This window comes from Tenrec ecaudatus, chromosome X, assembly GCF_050624435.1.
Source record: "Tenrec ecaudatus isolate mTenEca1 chromosome X, mTenEca1.hap1, whole genome shotgun sequence".
NCBI lineage: Eukaryota > Metazoa > Chordata > Mammalia > Afrosoricida > Tenrecidae > Tenrec > Tenrec ecaudatus.
This window is the reverse complement of record NC_134548.1, coordinates 16,649,875-16,662,862: the sequence shown is the minus strand read 5'-3', so window position 1 is coordinate 16,662,862 and position 12,988 is coordinate 16,649,875. Positions and strand designations below refer to the sequence as shown.

Genomic DNA, 12,988 nt, shown 5'->3' with positions numbered 1-12,988 from the left:
ATTAACTTGGTGTCGGTATACTTTGCCAGTTCTTTCCTACTGCAATATTCTTGAGCTCTTATTTTGATTCTCTCTTGGTGGTACAGGGCTTATCTTTGAACAATTTATGAAAAAGGATATTACCAGGATGGCGAAACTTTGTAAGACTTTACAGATCTAATTTCCTATGACCTTTGTATATGAAAAAAAAACTATGACGGAGTATAAATAAAATTCTTAGATCATAACTTTTCCCTTTCAACTCTGAAAGTCATTGCTTTGTTGTCTTCTGGCACTTGATTGTTGCAGAGGAGAAATCTGAGGTCAATCTGATTTTAGTTACTTTGAAAATAACCTATTTTTTTCTGCTTGTATGCTTGTAGGAGTATATCTTTATCCTTGAAATTTAAAAACATTTGCCAGGACAAATCTTGGTGTTGATGATCTCTGTTGAACCTTCTCAGTCTCCAGTCTCAGGTATTTTTTTTTCAGAACTGGAAAGTTTTCTCTTATATTTTTGCTGATTAAATTGCTGTTTTGTTTTGTTTTTTCTTCTAGGAACATCTGTTATTCATTGATTATTTCTACGTCTGTCCTCCATGATTTTTTAATCTCTCTTCATTTTTTTCGTTTACCAAGTTTGTCCTCTGTGGCATGGATTCCGTTTTCTGCTGTGTCAATTCTAATAGTTGCTAGTCACAATGCAGACTTAATTTTGGCTACTGTGTTTTCATTTCTTTATTATCTCAACATACTCCTTTGTTTCACAAGCAAAATTCCCCTTGGGGGGGACACTAAAAAAAAAACCACAAGATGGGTTCAGGCCTAAAGCTTAATTGAATTCTCTCAGGCCACAACCACAGGACCAGTGGGTGAATAAAAGTTTCTAAGAAGGTCCTCTTAAACTTAAAATGGAGAGGTCATTCCTACCCTAGCCCAGAAAACAGCTCGGGTACTAGCAGGCCTTTAGTAGCTAGAAAAACAGTAAAGTAGGTGTAAGGGTACCTTAACTAAAATAAATGGATTTTCCTAATTACTTATATTTTATCTTTATAAAACTAATACATAATAAATGCATATGATCTTGAAAATACAGTACAGAGAAGAAAATCCTAAAACACAGGTAACTACTGATAAGACTTTATATGTTTTACCAGTCACATGCACACAAGGTGGGGAGGGGGGCTGCAAAATTGGGGTCAAATTATATAGTTTTATAGCCTTTTAAAATATTGCAAGCATACCTTTGCATCAGTACTTTCCTTTGAGGCCCTAATTTTAACCATTGCATAGTATTCCTACAGATGAATAGATGTATTTTGATTTATTAACAAGTCCCCTGTTGGTCATTTAGATTGTTTTCTATTTTTCAGTATAATGAGTATGATGAATATCACTGTACATAAGTCTTTATGCACATCTCTGATATTTCCTTAGGATAAATGAGGAGCTGATTCTTAATCCTGTCACATTGGTAAGGATTATATACATTCCTTATTAAGACTATAAAATGCTTGTTTCTGATTGTTTCAATGTGATTGCATAGAAGATTCTTTAGACTCTGAACAATGTGATGGTATCTTAATTCACGTTTGAGAGTAAAGTTTCTAATGCCTTACACTCAACACCTTCATGGTACTCCCAGTCCATAAACTTTGGGCAGGAAAACCACTTGCAGGGCCACTTTAAGGCAGATAAACGTGTGGAAACTTGAGGGTGATTGAAAAAGAAAAAGTGTGGTTCTTGTCCATTCCTACAAGCTGGGTCTCCAAATTATTACACTAGGGCTCTGATCCTTACCCCCGTCCCCCTTCTTCCTCCTTTCCTGCTTAGTCCAGACTGTTACTTTATGCGAGGAATTCATTTTTTTCCAGTGTTCATATATAAATTTCTAAGTAGAAGACTTACTAGATCACATGTCCTACTAAATTCAAGGGAGCGTTTTATCAGCCACGGAGGATTTTAGTCTTATACTTGCCCATGATGTTATCCTGCTGAATTGAAAGCATTTTTTTAACTTATTTTCTATTTTCTTCGGGTTTATCAGAAATGTGCATTGTTAGAACATGCCATTACATCGTAACAGTCTGTTTTAATACGGTACTTAAATCGAAAATGATTTTAAAATCAAGACTGTTCTTATATTTAACATTTCAAAATTTCCTGGAATTCGGAAAAAATTCCCTAGAGGTCCTGAAACCTTTTTTCAGAATTAGTGATTTAAGCATTCTTCCCTTCTAATGATCTTAAAGTGCTAATTTTACGTAGCAACACTGAAAGTTGTTTGAAAACAATTCCTGCTGAGACTCAAGCTCCTTAACAATCTCTTTGATCTAATTTGTTCTGATGAGACCCATATTGTAGGTTATTCTCATTTGTGACTTTTTACACATTTCAGACTAACAAAGTGTGATTAGCATTTCCTAACCTTTTCCAGTATTTCACATCTTATTTGCATATGTACAATCTGCCAAGCTCTGCAGTTTTTGCCTGGAAGGCATTATGGTGGGATGAGAGAGGATAAATATATTTGCCTCACTTTGAAACCAATTTTTTCCATACTCATTCTTAGCCACATTGTAAAAAATATACCACATATTTGAATAATCTCTTCCATCCTGCTTGGCGGGAAATTGACTGGAGTAAGTGATGAAATGGGTGTCTCACTGATCAACAAATAGTCTTCATGACAATGCATTGTTTAGAAACTATCTGTAAAAATTACCCAGTTAATTGAGGCTAAGGAAGGGAAGAGAACTACCATTTACTGAGCATATACTGTCCCTTGGTGAATCATTTTTAATTATAACATCCCATGAGATATAGGTATTAATTAGGTGCATCTTAGAAATACAAACTGAGTCTCAGAACTACTTACTCAATTTCAGTTAATTACACCAGTAAGTGGCAGGGCTTAATCCCACTACTGGCCAATTCAAGAGCACATTTGTTTCTACTTGTTTCCTTAAAAGTTTGGACTTATAGAATGGGCCTGTTACAGTAAGTCAGATGGATGGTTCATGTACCCTAGTAAAACAGGTCATTTTGCACAAGGGAAATTTTCTTAACTGCCGAAGTAACTCTATGCTGATGTTTAATAGAGACTACTTGGATCCTTTTTTTTATGAAATGAAGAACATTTGTTGAAGTAAAGGTGCTTTAGGGAGGGAGTAGATGGTTGCAAAAATTCACTGATAACATAGGACAACATTGACTTTCATCTTTTCCTGCTTTAAAATTAAGTTCAAAGTGGAACTCATTCCTACAAACTCAGAAATGAACTCAAGTATTTTTGCAAAATGTACAGCTTATAATACCTTTGAGATCATGTCACACATACCGCCATTTCTCTGTCTTCTTAGACTTCTTTGTTGGTATATACTGTTGATTAGCCAGGTGAGGGATTCAGAAAAGAGTATATTGTAAAATATTGGGTGTCAAAACTAAAAATAGTGAAGAGGCAAACTGACAAAATTTGGAATCCAATTTATAGGCTGTAGTATTGGTGTTAGAGCTGGGGAAATTTTTGGTGTTTAGAAGTGGGGAAGAATTCACTGGAAATTTAAAATAAGGCTTTACTCTTGAGTACAAAAAGTAATACCAAGTGTTGGATAGAAAACGTTTGGCTTAGTCGGTGGAATGTAAGCAAAGAAGACAAGAATTTCATCAGCAGAAACCTTAGTATGAGTCAGCAATTTGTTGTAGGCTTTCCTAATTGGAATTACATTAGTAAAACTGAATTCTAGAGGGAAAGTGAGGTGAGCTGACCTGTACTTTTTTTGTATTGGTTATATCACAGTCGGAATGTTGATTTCAGCAATTCTGTACACCAACTCCCTCTTCAGATGCTCTCAGAAAAAAGATTAATGGCAGGTGCCATCTGCCTTTGTGGTATAAAGATCTTAAGTTATCTACCAAAGACTTGGAGTAGTTGATAGTCATAGATGTACGTTGACTTCCCATTATTATTCAGTTAGAGTACAAGCAAGTTAGTCAACATAGACAAGAGAGGGGCTCAGAAGTTCATGGGAAAATGGAGTTAAAGATAGTGGGATCCCACCCCCACCCCCTGGAACTTTTTTAAGTACCATTGTATTAGTTTCTTTTCGTGGGAATTTGTGGCTGAGGAAAGTTAATAGATAATGGATTATACTTAGCAGGTAGTGCTTTCTCAGAGATTTCATGGTTGACTTCCTGGTGAAATAGGACACTTTTGTTTGAAATATTCAAGTGTAGCTGCGGATGCTGTAGGAAGAAGCGAAGTAGATGACATGTAGTTGGAACAGAAAACTTTCAAGGTCTCTTAACAGTACTTAAAATATATATATTCAAAAGAACTATATGGATTATCTTTCATCTTCATGAAGATCTCTCACTTTAATTTGCATTGGCACAGGTTAACCGTTAATAAAGGGCTTTCAAAAGTTGTTTCAGATTTGAATGTAACAGTAACCCTTTGTGGCAGGCAAGGCAAATGTCTCAATTTTAGCATATAACTGATAGGACAGGAGAGTCTCTGAAGGGTTTGGAATTACAAAGCTTTTAAGTGGCATGCTTGGGACATTGCCCTGGTCTTCCAACTCTTAGAGTCAGTGCTGTTTCTCCTGAACCAGTTCGCTTTGAGCATTTTTAACTTGGGACATTTGCTTCACATACATTGGAAATCACTGGGAGCAGCAGGTGGTTTCCACTGAAAAACTAGGAATAGTAAAGTTAGGAACAAGGTTTGGAAAGCCATGGCACCATTAAGCAGATCTGTGTTAGGAACAGGTAACTCTGCTTACAATTTACGAGAAAATCTAGCTTGGGCTATAAATAAATGATGGTGTAAATACAAAAGTAGCTGGTTTATAGGCCAAAAGTAGAACGATTAGATTTTGGATATAAAATTAGCTGACATGGAACAAAAGTGCTTATAGAGTGTCAGGCACAATGGTTAGTGGTTTAAAAATAGTTTAACTCTTTAAAATCTGCACAGGAACTGTCGGATCAGACCTTTTAACCCCTACATGAAAAAATTGAAGCTTAGGTTAGATCATTTACAAACTTGTTTAAGGCCTTGTAGTGTGAAAGCAGGAACTGGCATGGAATGGTCTGACTCCAAAGCCAGTGATTTTGAGAGCTGTTTTTGAAGTTTCTCTGAAACATTTGTATAAAAATGATGATGAGTAGTCAATTCAATAAATGGTTGTGACTTTTAGGAGAGGATGTATTCTGGAGATATGTGGATGTCTTTATCATAAAAAGTGGGTGCTAATGGAATCTCTGGAAGAGTTGTGGGGAACTATAGATTTTACACGTGCATCCCCCTCTTACCTGCATCTGGTATCATTCCCTTACCTAGGAACATCTTTTATGAATGGGTGAAAGTGAAAGGTGCCCTTTATGTGGACCACTAGATTGCAGATTCATCTACAAATCAGTACCTAGAATATAGTATGTGTGAAATTGGATGGATGGATTGATGAATGGATGGATAATTTATTGGGGAATGGGAGAGTAGATAGATGGTAGAATTCCAATTGAGAGTAGCTACTTTGGGGGGGTAATGGGGTGGTTGGTGGGCTACCTTTTACGTTTGAGTTGTTAAGACTCTGAAGACGATTAGCTTAGATCTTGGAGCACTTCCTGAACAAAAACGTGGTCAAGGACATTTACTTATTACTTATTCCTGGAAGGAACTCCTGAAACCACTTTATGTTTCTGACTTCTAAAATTTTTTAAGTGCACTAGTAATACATTTATTGTAGACACAGTAGAACATTCAGATAAACCAAAATAAACTTTTAAGTTGTCTCAAATTCTACCACCCAGAGATAGGCACTGTACACATTTTGGTGTATATCCTTCCAGAGTTTTTCCCATACAAATATATACATAAGAACATGTATATATTTATCTTAAATGGGATCATTACAATCCATATTGTTTTGTAAACTGCTTTTTCATTTATCACATGTAACTGTCTTTCCATGTCAATAAATTTACATCTTTAATGTCATTTTTAATGACTGCTTAGTATTACGTTCTATGGATGTACCGTAATATCTTTAACTAGTTCTCTACTTATTAGGAATTTAGGTTTCCAAATTGGAGTTATTTTTAAAGCTGTGGTGAGCATTCATATATATACATCTTTGTACACTTAGAAAAATTCATTGATGGGCCATTCCAAGTTTTATGTGTCTTCTTTTTCTTAAATACAGACTCAGATTGCATTCCAGAAAGGTGGTGCTGATTTGCCCTTTCACCAGCAGTGTATCCAGAGTGCTCAATGCCCTATACCCACATTAACACTGGGTGTTGACTTTTTTGTTAACTAATTACCAATATGAAAGGCAACAGGTATCTTTTGGTTATATGCATCTCTTTTATTAGTACTAAGGGTGAACTCTTTTTTTCCCTTATTGCTTATTTCTTTGAGGTTCATCGTTTTTTCTTACAGGTTTGTAAAAAAGTCCTTTATGTATTGAGGATATCAGCCCCTTGTCATGTTGCTTTTGTAATCAGTTTATCTTTTGTGTCTTCTAGAAGAACTTTAAAAAGTTTAATGATACAAATTCCATGTTTTCCATTATGATTTCCATCCTCCTTTCCCCACGAGGATTATTTCTGCCTATATATAGTAAAATAGTTAAATGTTAATTCATCTGGAATATAGAGAGCTAGCTTAATTTTCTCCCCAAGTAATCAATCCATCAGTTGCCCTGATTAAATAGGAGTGGAGCTGGAATTGAACATGTTACTTGCCATGGAAAGTGCTGTAAATGATGGTTTGGTGAGGTTTAAATAAAGCCATTTGTAATGTATTTGACTCTTCAAATAACTTCATGAATGAGCTCACCTGGGAAGGTAATCATCATTTATTTTATTATTTCCATGGAAAAATGATTTCATAGTTTCAAATAAATAATGTATAGATTACTTTTGGAAGCACAACCTGTTTTAAATTGGCAACTCTATCCTTGTATGTTGGTTTTACTTCTTTAGAGACCTCGTTTTTTGTTGGTTTGTTTGTTTTTGTCTGCTTCAATTTAAGTAATTGATGTGAGATCTTGTTTTGGTAACTTTTTATTGCTGTGCTTTTCACAGAATGGACAGCAAATTATGGATGAACCTATGGGAGAGGAAGAGATTAATCCACAAACTGTAAGTAAATGATTTTGTTATAATGGGTACAAATCAGCACTTTTAAAGCTGAAAAAATAACAGTTGAAGGTATTAAAAATGTTGATGATTAAATATTAATTTTAGCAAAATATATTTTTAATATGCCAGTGATCAGTTTTTAAGAGAATGATAAAGTAAATTAGTTTAGATTGTGGAAAATTTTTCATGAGTATCATAAAACAATTTTTTGAGTCAAAACTGACAAGAGATTTCTTTTTTGGGGGGGGACGGAAGTGTTATATACTGTGACATTATATTTTATCACAGGAAGGGGGACCAAGTTTCCTACCAAAGCAGACTTGACCCTGTAGGCACATCTAGCTTGACTACAGAGCTGCAGATTTCTTTTTTTAAGAAAAAATATAAAGATCATAACTTGTAGAAATATAGAACCTAGGAAATGAACTTTCACCATTCATCATCTTAATTTTATTCACTCTTTAATCATCATCATCTAGAGCACTTCTTGGCACATCATGAGGTGTATTAAATATTATTTGCTTGTCCTGCCCACCATCAAAATAACCACTGCCAACAGTTCATTATTCTGTACATAAAATAATTTTATTATTTGTACTTGCAAAATATATACATTCTACAGTTTGCTTTGTTCATTTTACACGTCTTGAACATCTTTCTATAGCTACGTCTACCTCTATTTTTAGTGGGTGCATAGTTCTTCTGTTATGCCTGTTCTAAATTTAATAGAATTTTTATGAAGTTAATTGTTTCAACAGAATACAGTATTTTAAAAATGATGAGCTGGAACAAAGCTAAGGGTATTTAAATCTCAAAGGACATTGCCAGATTTCCCTCCAAAAAGATTGTGAACAAATAAAAATAAATAAATAGACAAAAATTTAAAAGGTGAACATTTCAGTGATTGCTTGTTCAGCTTTACCCAGGTTAACAGTGGATATTATCAGCAATTATTTTTGTATGGAAGCCACTCTAAATAATTTTTTCTCATGTTCATGTATATCCTAGATTGTTTTGTTGAGTGAAATAGCTACACATTCTTGGCCGTTGTATTTTCTGTGCATGCCCAGTTTTCTTTGGGGTTCTCTTATTGTCTCCTTACTTGGTTCAAGGTTTTTTGTTTTTGTTCCTTTGTATAAGTTCTATGTCTTTTCGATATCTTACCAATATTCATTCCGTGGTCTTGTTAAGACATTGGTTATATTGCTGTTAATTGTATACCATATGTACAGAACTTTACAGTTTCTAAATGATCAGATTTGTCATTTTACTCCTTGACTTCTGAGTTTCATGTGTTGGTTAGAAAACTTGTTCCTGCAACAAAGGATTAATTAAAATGGCACCTTACATTTTTACCTAATGCTTTTAGGATTTCATTTGTGTTTTTGTTTTCATATGTATATATATTTGATCCATTTGGAAATTTAGTACCAGGTATGAAGTAGAAATTAACAGGATTAGTAGCCCACTTTTCTAACCTTAACCTTTGTTTGTTGAATAAATAAATTTCAGTATTTTCCTACTTGACATACCTATTTTAGCATATCAAATTGCCATAAGCTCTTCATTTTCCCTTTCTCTGCTGTTTTAATATAGTTTTATTATGTTTTTATATGTGGCAAGACAAGCCCTCCCTCTACCAGTATTTTACTTTTTATAAATCTTTTTAGTGCACACATTTAGTCTTCCAGCAGAAGTTGTTAATCAATTTGTCAAGTACTGCTTCAAAATTTAAATTTTGGGATTTTTATTAGAATTAAAGAGAATTATTTTAATCATATAGAATCTTCACATCCAGAAACGTTTATTTACTCCAATGTTCTTTTATTTCTTTCATCAAAATAATAATCCTAAATATTTGGTAAGATAATTCTTAGGTATTTTATTTGTTATATTGTAAATAGGACATTCCCTCCCTCCATATGTCTTTCATTTGTTTATTCTACTTTTGTCACTCCTGACCATCCTTCAGTTCCAGGTTGAAATACAACTTCAGTTGAGAAGTCGTATAATACAGCATCTAGCTCCACCTTGATGGATGGTTTTCAGTTGTGTCACCATAGCAACTTTTATTTACCCCAAATGGCAATATATCATACTTCATTCCTTATTTACTTATCTGAGTTACCTAATCTTTAAATTGCACGAAAAGTAGTGACCAAGTTTAACTTATTGTTTTATGACCAATGCCTAATACCCAGTTTGTATTCAAGGAATATATGCTAACTAAACGACTCCATGGATTACATTTTGGCTACCGCAGGGACCCAAGTTTGAGTCCCAGTGCTTGTAGCTACCTTCAGATTGGTCTAAATTCCTGCTCCCCTGACCTAGTAGGAAAATTTTGCTTTTTTGGTCTATAGTATATACATATTTATCTCTGGGTAACATTTCCCCTAAGGTGCCCTGGTGGTGCTATTGGGTAAGAGTTAGACTGCTTACAATAAATCTGTGTTTCAAAACCACCTGCCTCCACTGGAGAAAAATGAGAGCGCTATCTGCCTCCCATAAAGATTCACTGACGCAGAACCCCTCTGCAGGGTTTCTGAGTTGGAATCGACTCCATGACTCCACTCTGAGTTGGAATCGACTCCAGTGGGTCTAATAGAACAATTCCTTTGCAATGAAAACCTTCAAATTACTGGTTCTCATCTGAAACTAAAGCTTTTTTCATTGTGGTGTTATATGACTTATGCTTTCCTCAGCGTACTCACTGCATTAGTGGCATTTACATCTGTGAGAAACATAATTCTAGAGAAGGAAGATCAGAAAAGGTGTGGGGTTGTATTGCCAATAATCTGGATGAATTTATAAACCAGATAATCTTAGAAGATTTGATCAAAGCACCAGATAAATGTATAATATTAATTCTTCAGCTATGTTAGATGTAAAAAAAAATCTGAAGCTGTCAAGGAATCTCCCCTTGTTACAAAGGTTTCCATTTGTGGACTCCTATTTGTCCTGTTATATTTGCCCACACTTTGAAAGAACTGAACCAACCCTATTTTCCAAAAACTAAACTCACTGCCATTGAGTCAATTCTGACTCCTAGCAACCACAAAAGAAATTCTTTATCACAGTCATTTTAACTTGCTTCTTGTGTAGCTTTTAAATCACTGAGCCTTTTCTCTCACTAAAGTCCACCATCACTTGGATGGCGTCCGCTTTCTCCAGATCAACTGGAGGGTTTGAACCACCAACCTTGCAACTGGACAGCACCACCAGGACTCCTTCCTTGTACTAAACCAAACCAAAAACCACACTCATTGCCATGCAGTCAATTCCCACTCATAGCAACCCTATAGGACAGTGCTGAACTGCCCCTGTAGGTTTCTGAGACTTTAAATCTTTACAGAAGTAGAGAGCCTCATCTTTTCTCTTGCAGAGCATCTGGTGGTTTCAAGCAGCTGCACTCGCAATAGTAGCTCAACATGTAACCCACTGCACCACTAGGGCTCCTGTTCGCACTAAAGTAAAGCTAAATAAGAACCATATATGACTTTCAATTTACCTACAAATTCAACGTGAAGGCACACTGCACTGATCCAGAACCCCAAGACAAACATGTAGTAAAAAGATCAGATGTTAAATCGGTTAACTCTTTGACTCCTACAACCTACGTAGCTTAACACAGCATATACTTCTTTTAGTGTCTCACAGTTTAGTATCTTACACTCTATGTAGATGAGCAAGCTACAGGTTGCAGGCAAGGTGGCAATCGGGGTAGACCCTCACCTGAAGCAGGACTGGAGAAGACTTTGCTGCTTACTTTACTGATATGCAGTTTGTTTTACCAAAGCCAGTAAAGAGAATAAGTAGAGACGGAAGTTCTGATTTTTGACATAATCATCTGGCCACCTTGCCATATTATTTTGTTTCCGATTGCCCTTTTCATTCCATTTTACTTCTTCAAGCAACCCGAGGGCACACAGGTTTCAATACTTCCTCACTTGTGTAGACTGAGGCTATCTTAGGATAGGACTTGCCCAGGCACCAAATCGATGAAAGCTGGAATTGAGACACTGCTAATGTGTAGAGTCTAATTACACCCTAGTATTCAGTTTTTCCTTTCAAAATAACCCCCGATTTTAGCTGGAAACCTGACTGCCCAGTTAAGGACTACATGGCATAGCGTGCACGTGTGTGTGTGTAATGTAGTTATTGCCAGTGAGATGTACATGGGTATTTTATATGAACTTAATTCCCCTCTTCCCCGTATCTCTGGGCTAGAATTCAGCCTAAAATGATAAGCTAGTTTCCATAAGGAAAAGTCCTAGAGAGAGATGGAGACTGATCAACAAATACATTTTTATAAGAAACCTGGGTTGACCTTATGCACTAGGGACATGTTTCTACCATAAACGACTGGTCCCTATGGCTTATTGATGACAGAAAAATAGTCATTTATCTGGTTTGAGCCGTTGTGCTTTGGGGTTTCTTCATTGTAGCGCCCTACTTATTCATAAGAACAGTAGCTTTAGGACTACCACTTCACTTCTTCATGTCTCACTCCTATGAAAAGAGCTTCCAAAGGGTTGTAAAACAATAGGATTAAAAGATAATGGCCTTTTCCATGGCATTTTAGAAGCATTCATATAATGTTTTTGTATATATGTAAAAGGGACATACCCCCAAGAGAAATGAAAATTTCCCCCCAAAAGCTACATATTGAATTTTTTTTTACAAAGCAACCTTATCACCTTCAAAGTACTCTTCATTATACTTAATACATTGGTCAAATCTGCAATTCCACTTTCAAAAACGTTTTTCAAACTCATCTGTTTAGATGGCTGACAGCACCTCTCTTGTTTGTTTTTTCACCTGTTCTATGTGTCAAATTACTGTCTTTACATGTCCCTCTGCATTCATGGAAACAAAAAGAAGTTGCACAGAACAAGGTCAGGTGAGTCAGGTGTGTGTGGCAAGAGAGGCCTGCTTTTATTTTTGCCAAAAATTGGTGCACTGAGATGACTGCATGAGCAGGCGCATTGTCATGGTAGCAAAACCAGTCCCCCATCTGCTACAAATCAGGCCTTTTTGTCACACACTTTTATGCAATATTTCAGAACCTCTAAATAGAAAGCTTGATTGGCAGTCTGACCGGGTGGAACGAACTCCAGATGCACTACAGATTGACATTTTCATCCAGTCTTGAAGGACCTCCAGAATGAGGTTTGTCATCAATCGACATTTCACCTTTTTTGAAAGGAGAAATCTACTCTTACACTTGAGTTTTCCCCATAGCACTGTCCCTGTAAGCTGTGTTCAAACATCACAACAGTTTTTGCAGTGTTTTTCCCGAGCAGGGAGCAAAATTTCACAACCTCACGCTGTTCTCTTAAATTGGCAATCACAAAAAACAAGGTTCGAAAAATTTACTGAACCAGAGAGAACTTTCCCAGGCGAAGACACTGGGCACACTAACTCAGAGCGAGTTGCTTGATGCTCATCTAGTGGGGGAAAATGGATACTATGAAAGCTCCAACCAGTGGAGCTTTATTCTGGAATTTTTTGAGGGGGTATCCCATCATGAATGAAGGCTTTAAAAAGGTCATGGTAAAATTATTAATAGGAACTTTAGTGTTCCAACTTGGCCTTCTATTTGAAGCCACCAGCCATTCTGCAGACTAAAGAGGAGGTTTTCTACTCTCAAAGGCTTAGTAGATAGGAATGAATGTTAACTTTGGGGTAATGGATGATAGTAACCCACAAAAGAGGGAAAAGTAATCAAGGAAGAGGTGAAGTGTTAAGAGACTCAATTATTTAAATAGAAGCAGTTTGCTATTTTTTTAATCAGAGAGTTTAGAAATTTTTAGAAATTAAGACTGATGAGACTTGTATTTTAGTAGTTTATTTAGAA

General features: G+C 35.8%; 1 protein-coding gene across 3 annotated transcripts in view; it reads left to right on the top strand.

The window, feature by feature from the left end:
- Nucleotides 1–12,988, top strand: part of RPS6KA3 (ribosomal protein S6 kinase A3) — a 96,529-nt gene that overhangs the window by 17,201 nt on the left and 66,340 nt on the right. For 2 of the 3 annotated variants that reach the window (XM_075539595.1, XM_075539594.1), the window contains exon 2: nt 7,072–7,128. In XM_075539595.1, coding sequence (XP_075395710.1) covers nt 7,072–7,128 — 57 coding nt within the window. Of the gene's footprint in view, nt 1–362; nt 457–1,416; nt 1,454–7,071; nt 7,129–12,988 lie in introns of all 3 variants that reach the window. The other variant, XM_075539596.1, reaches the window with a different exon arrangement.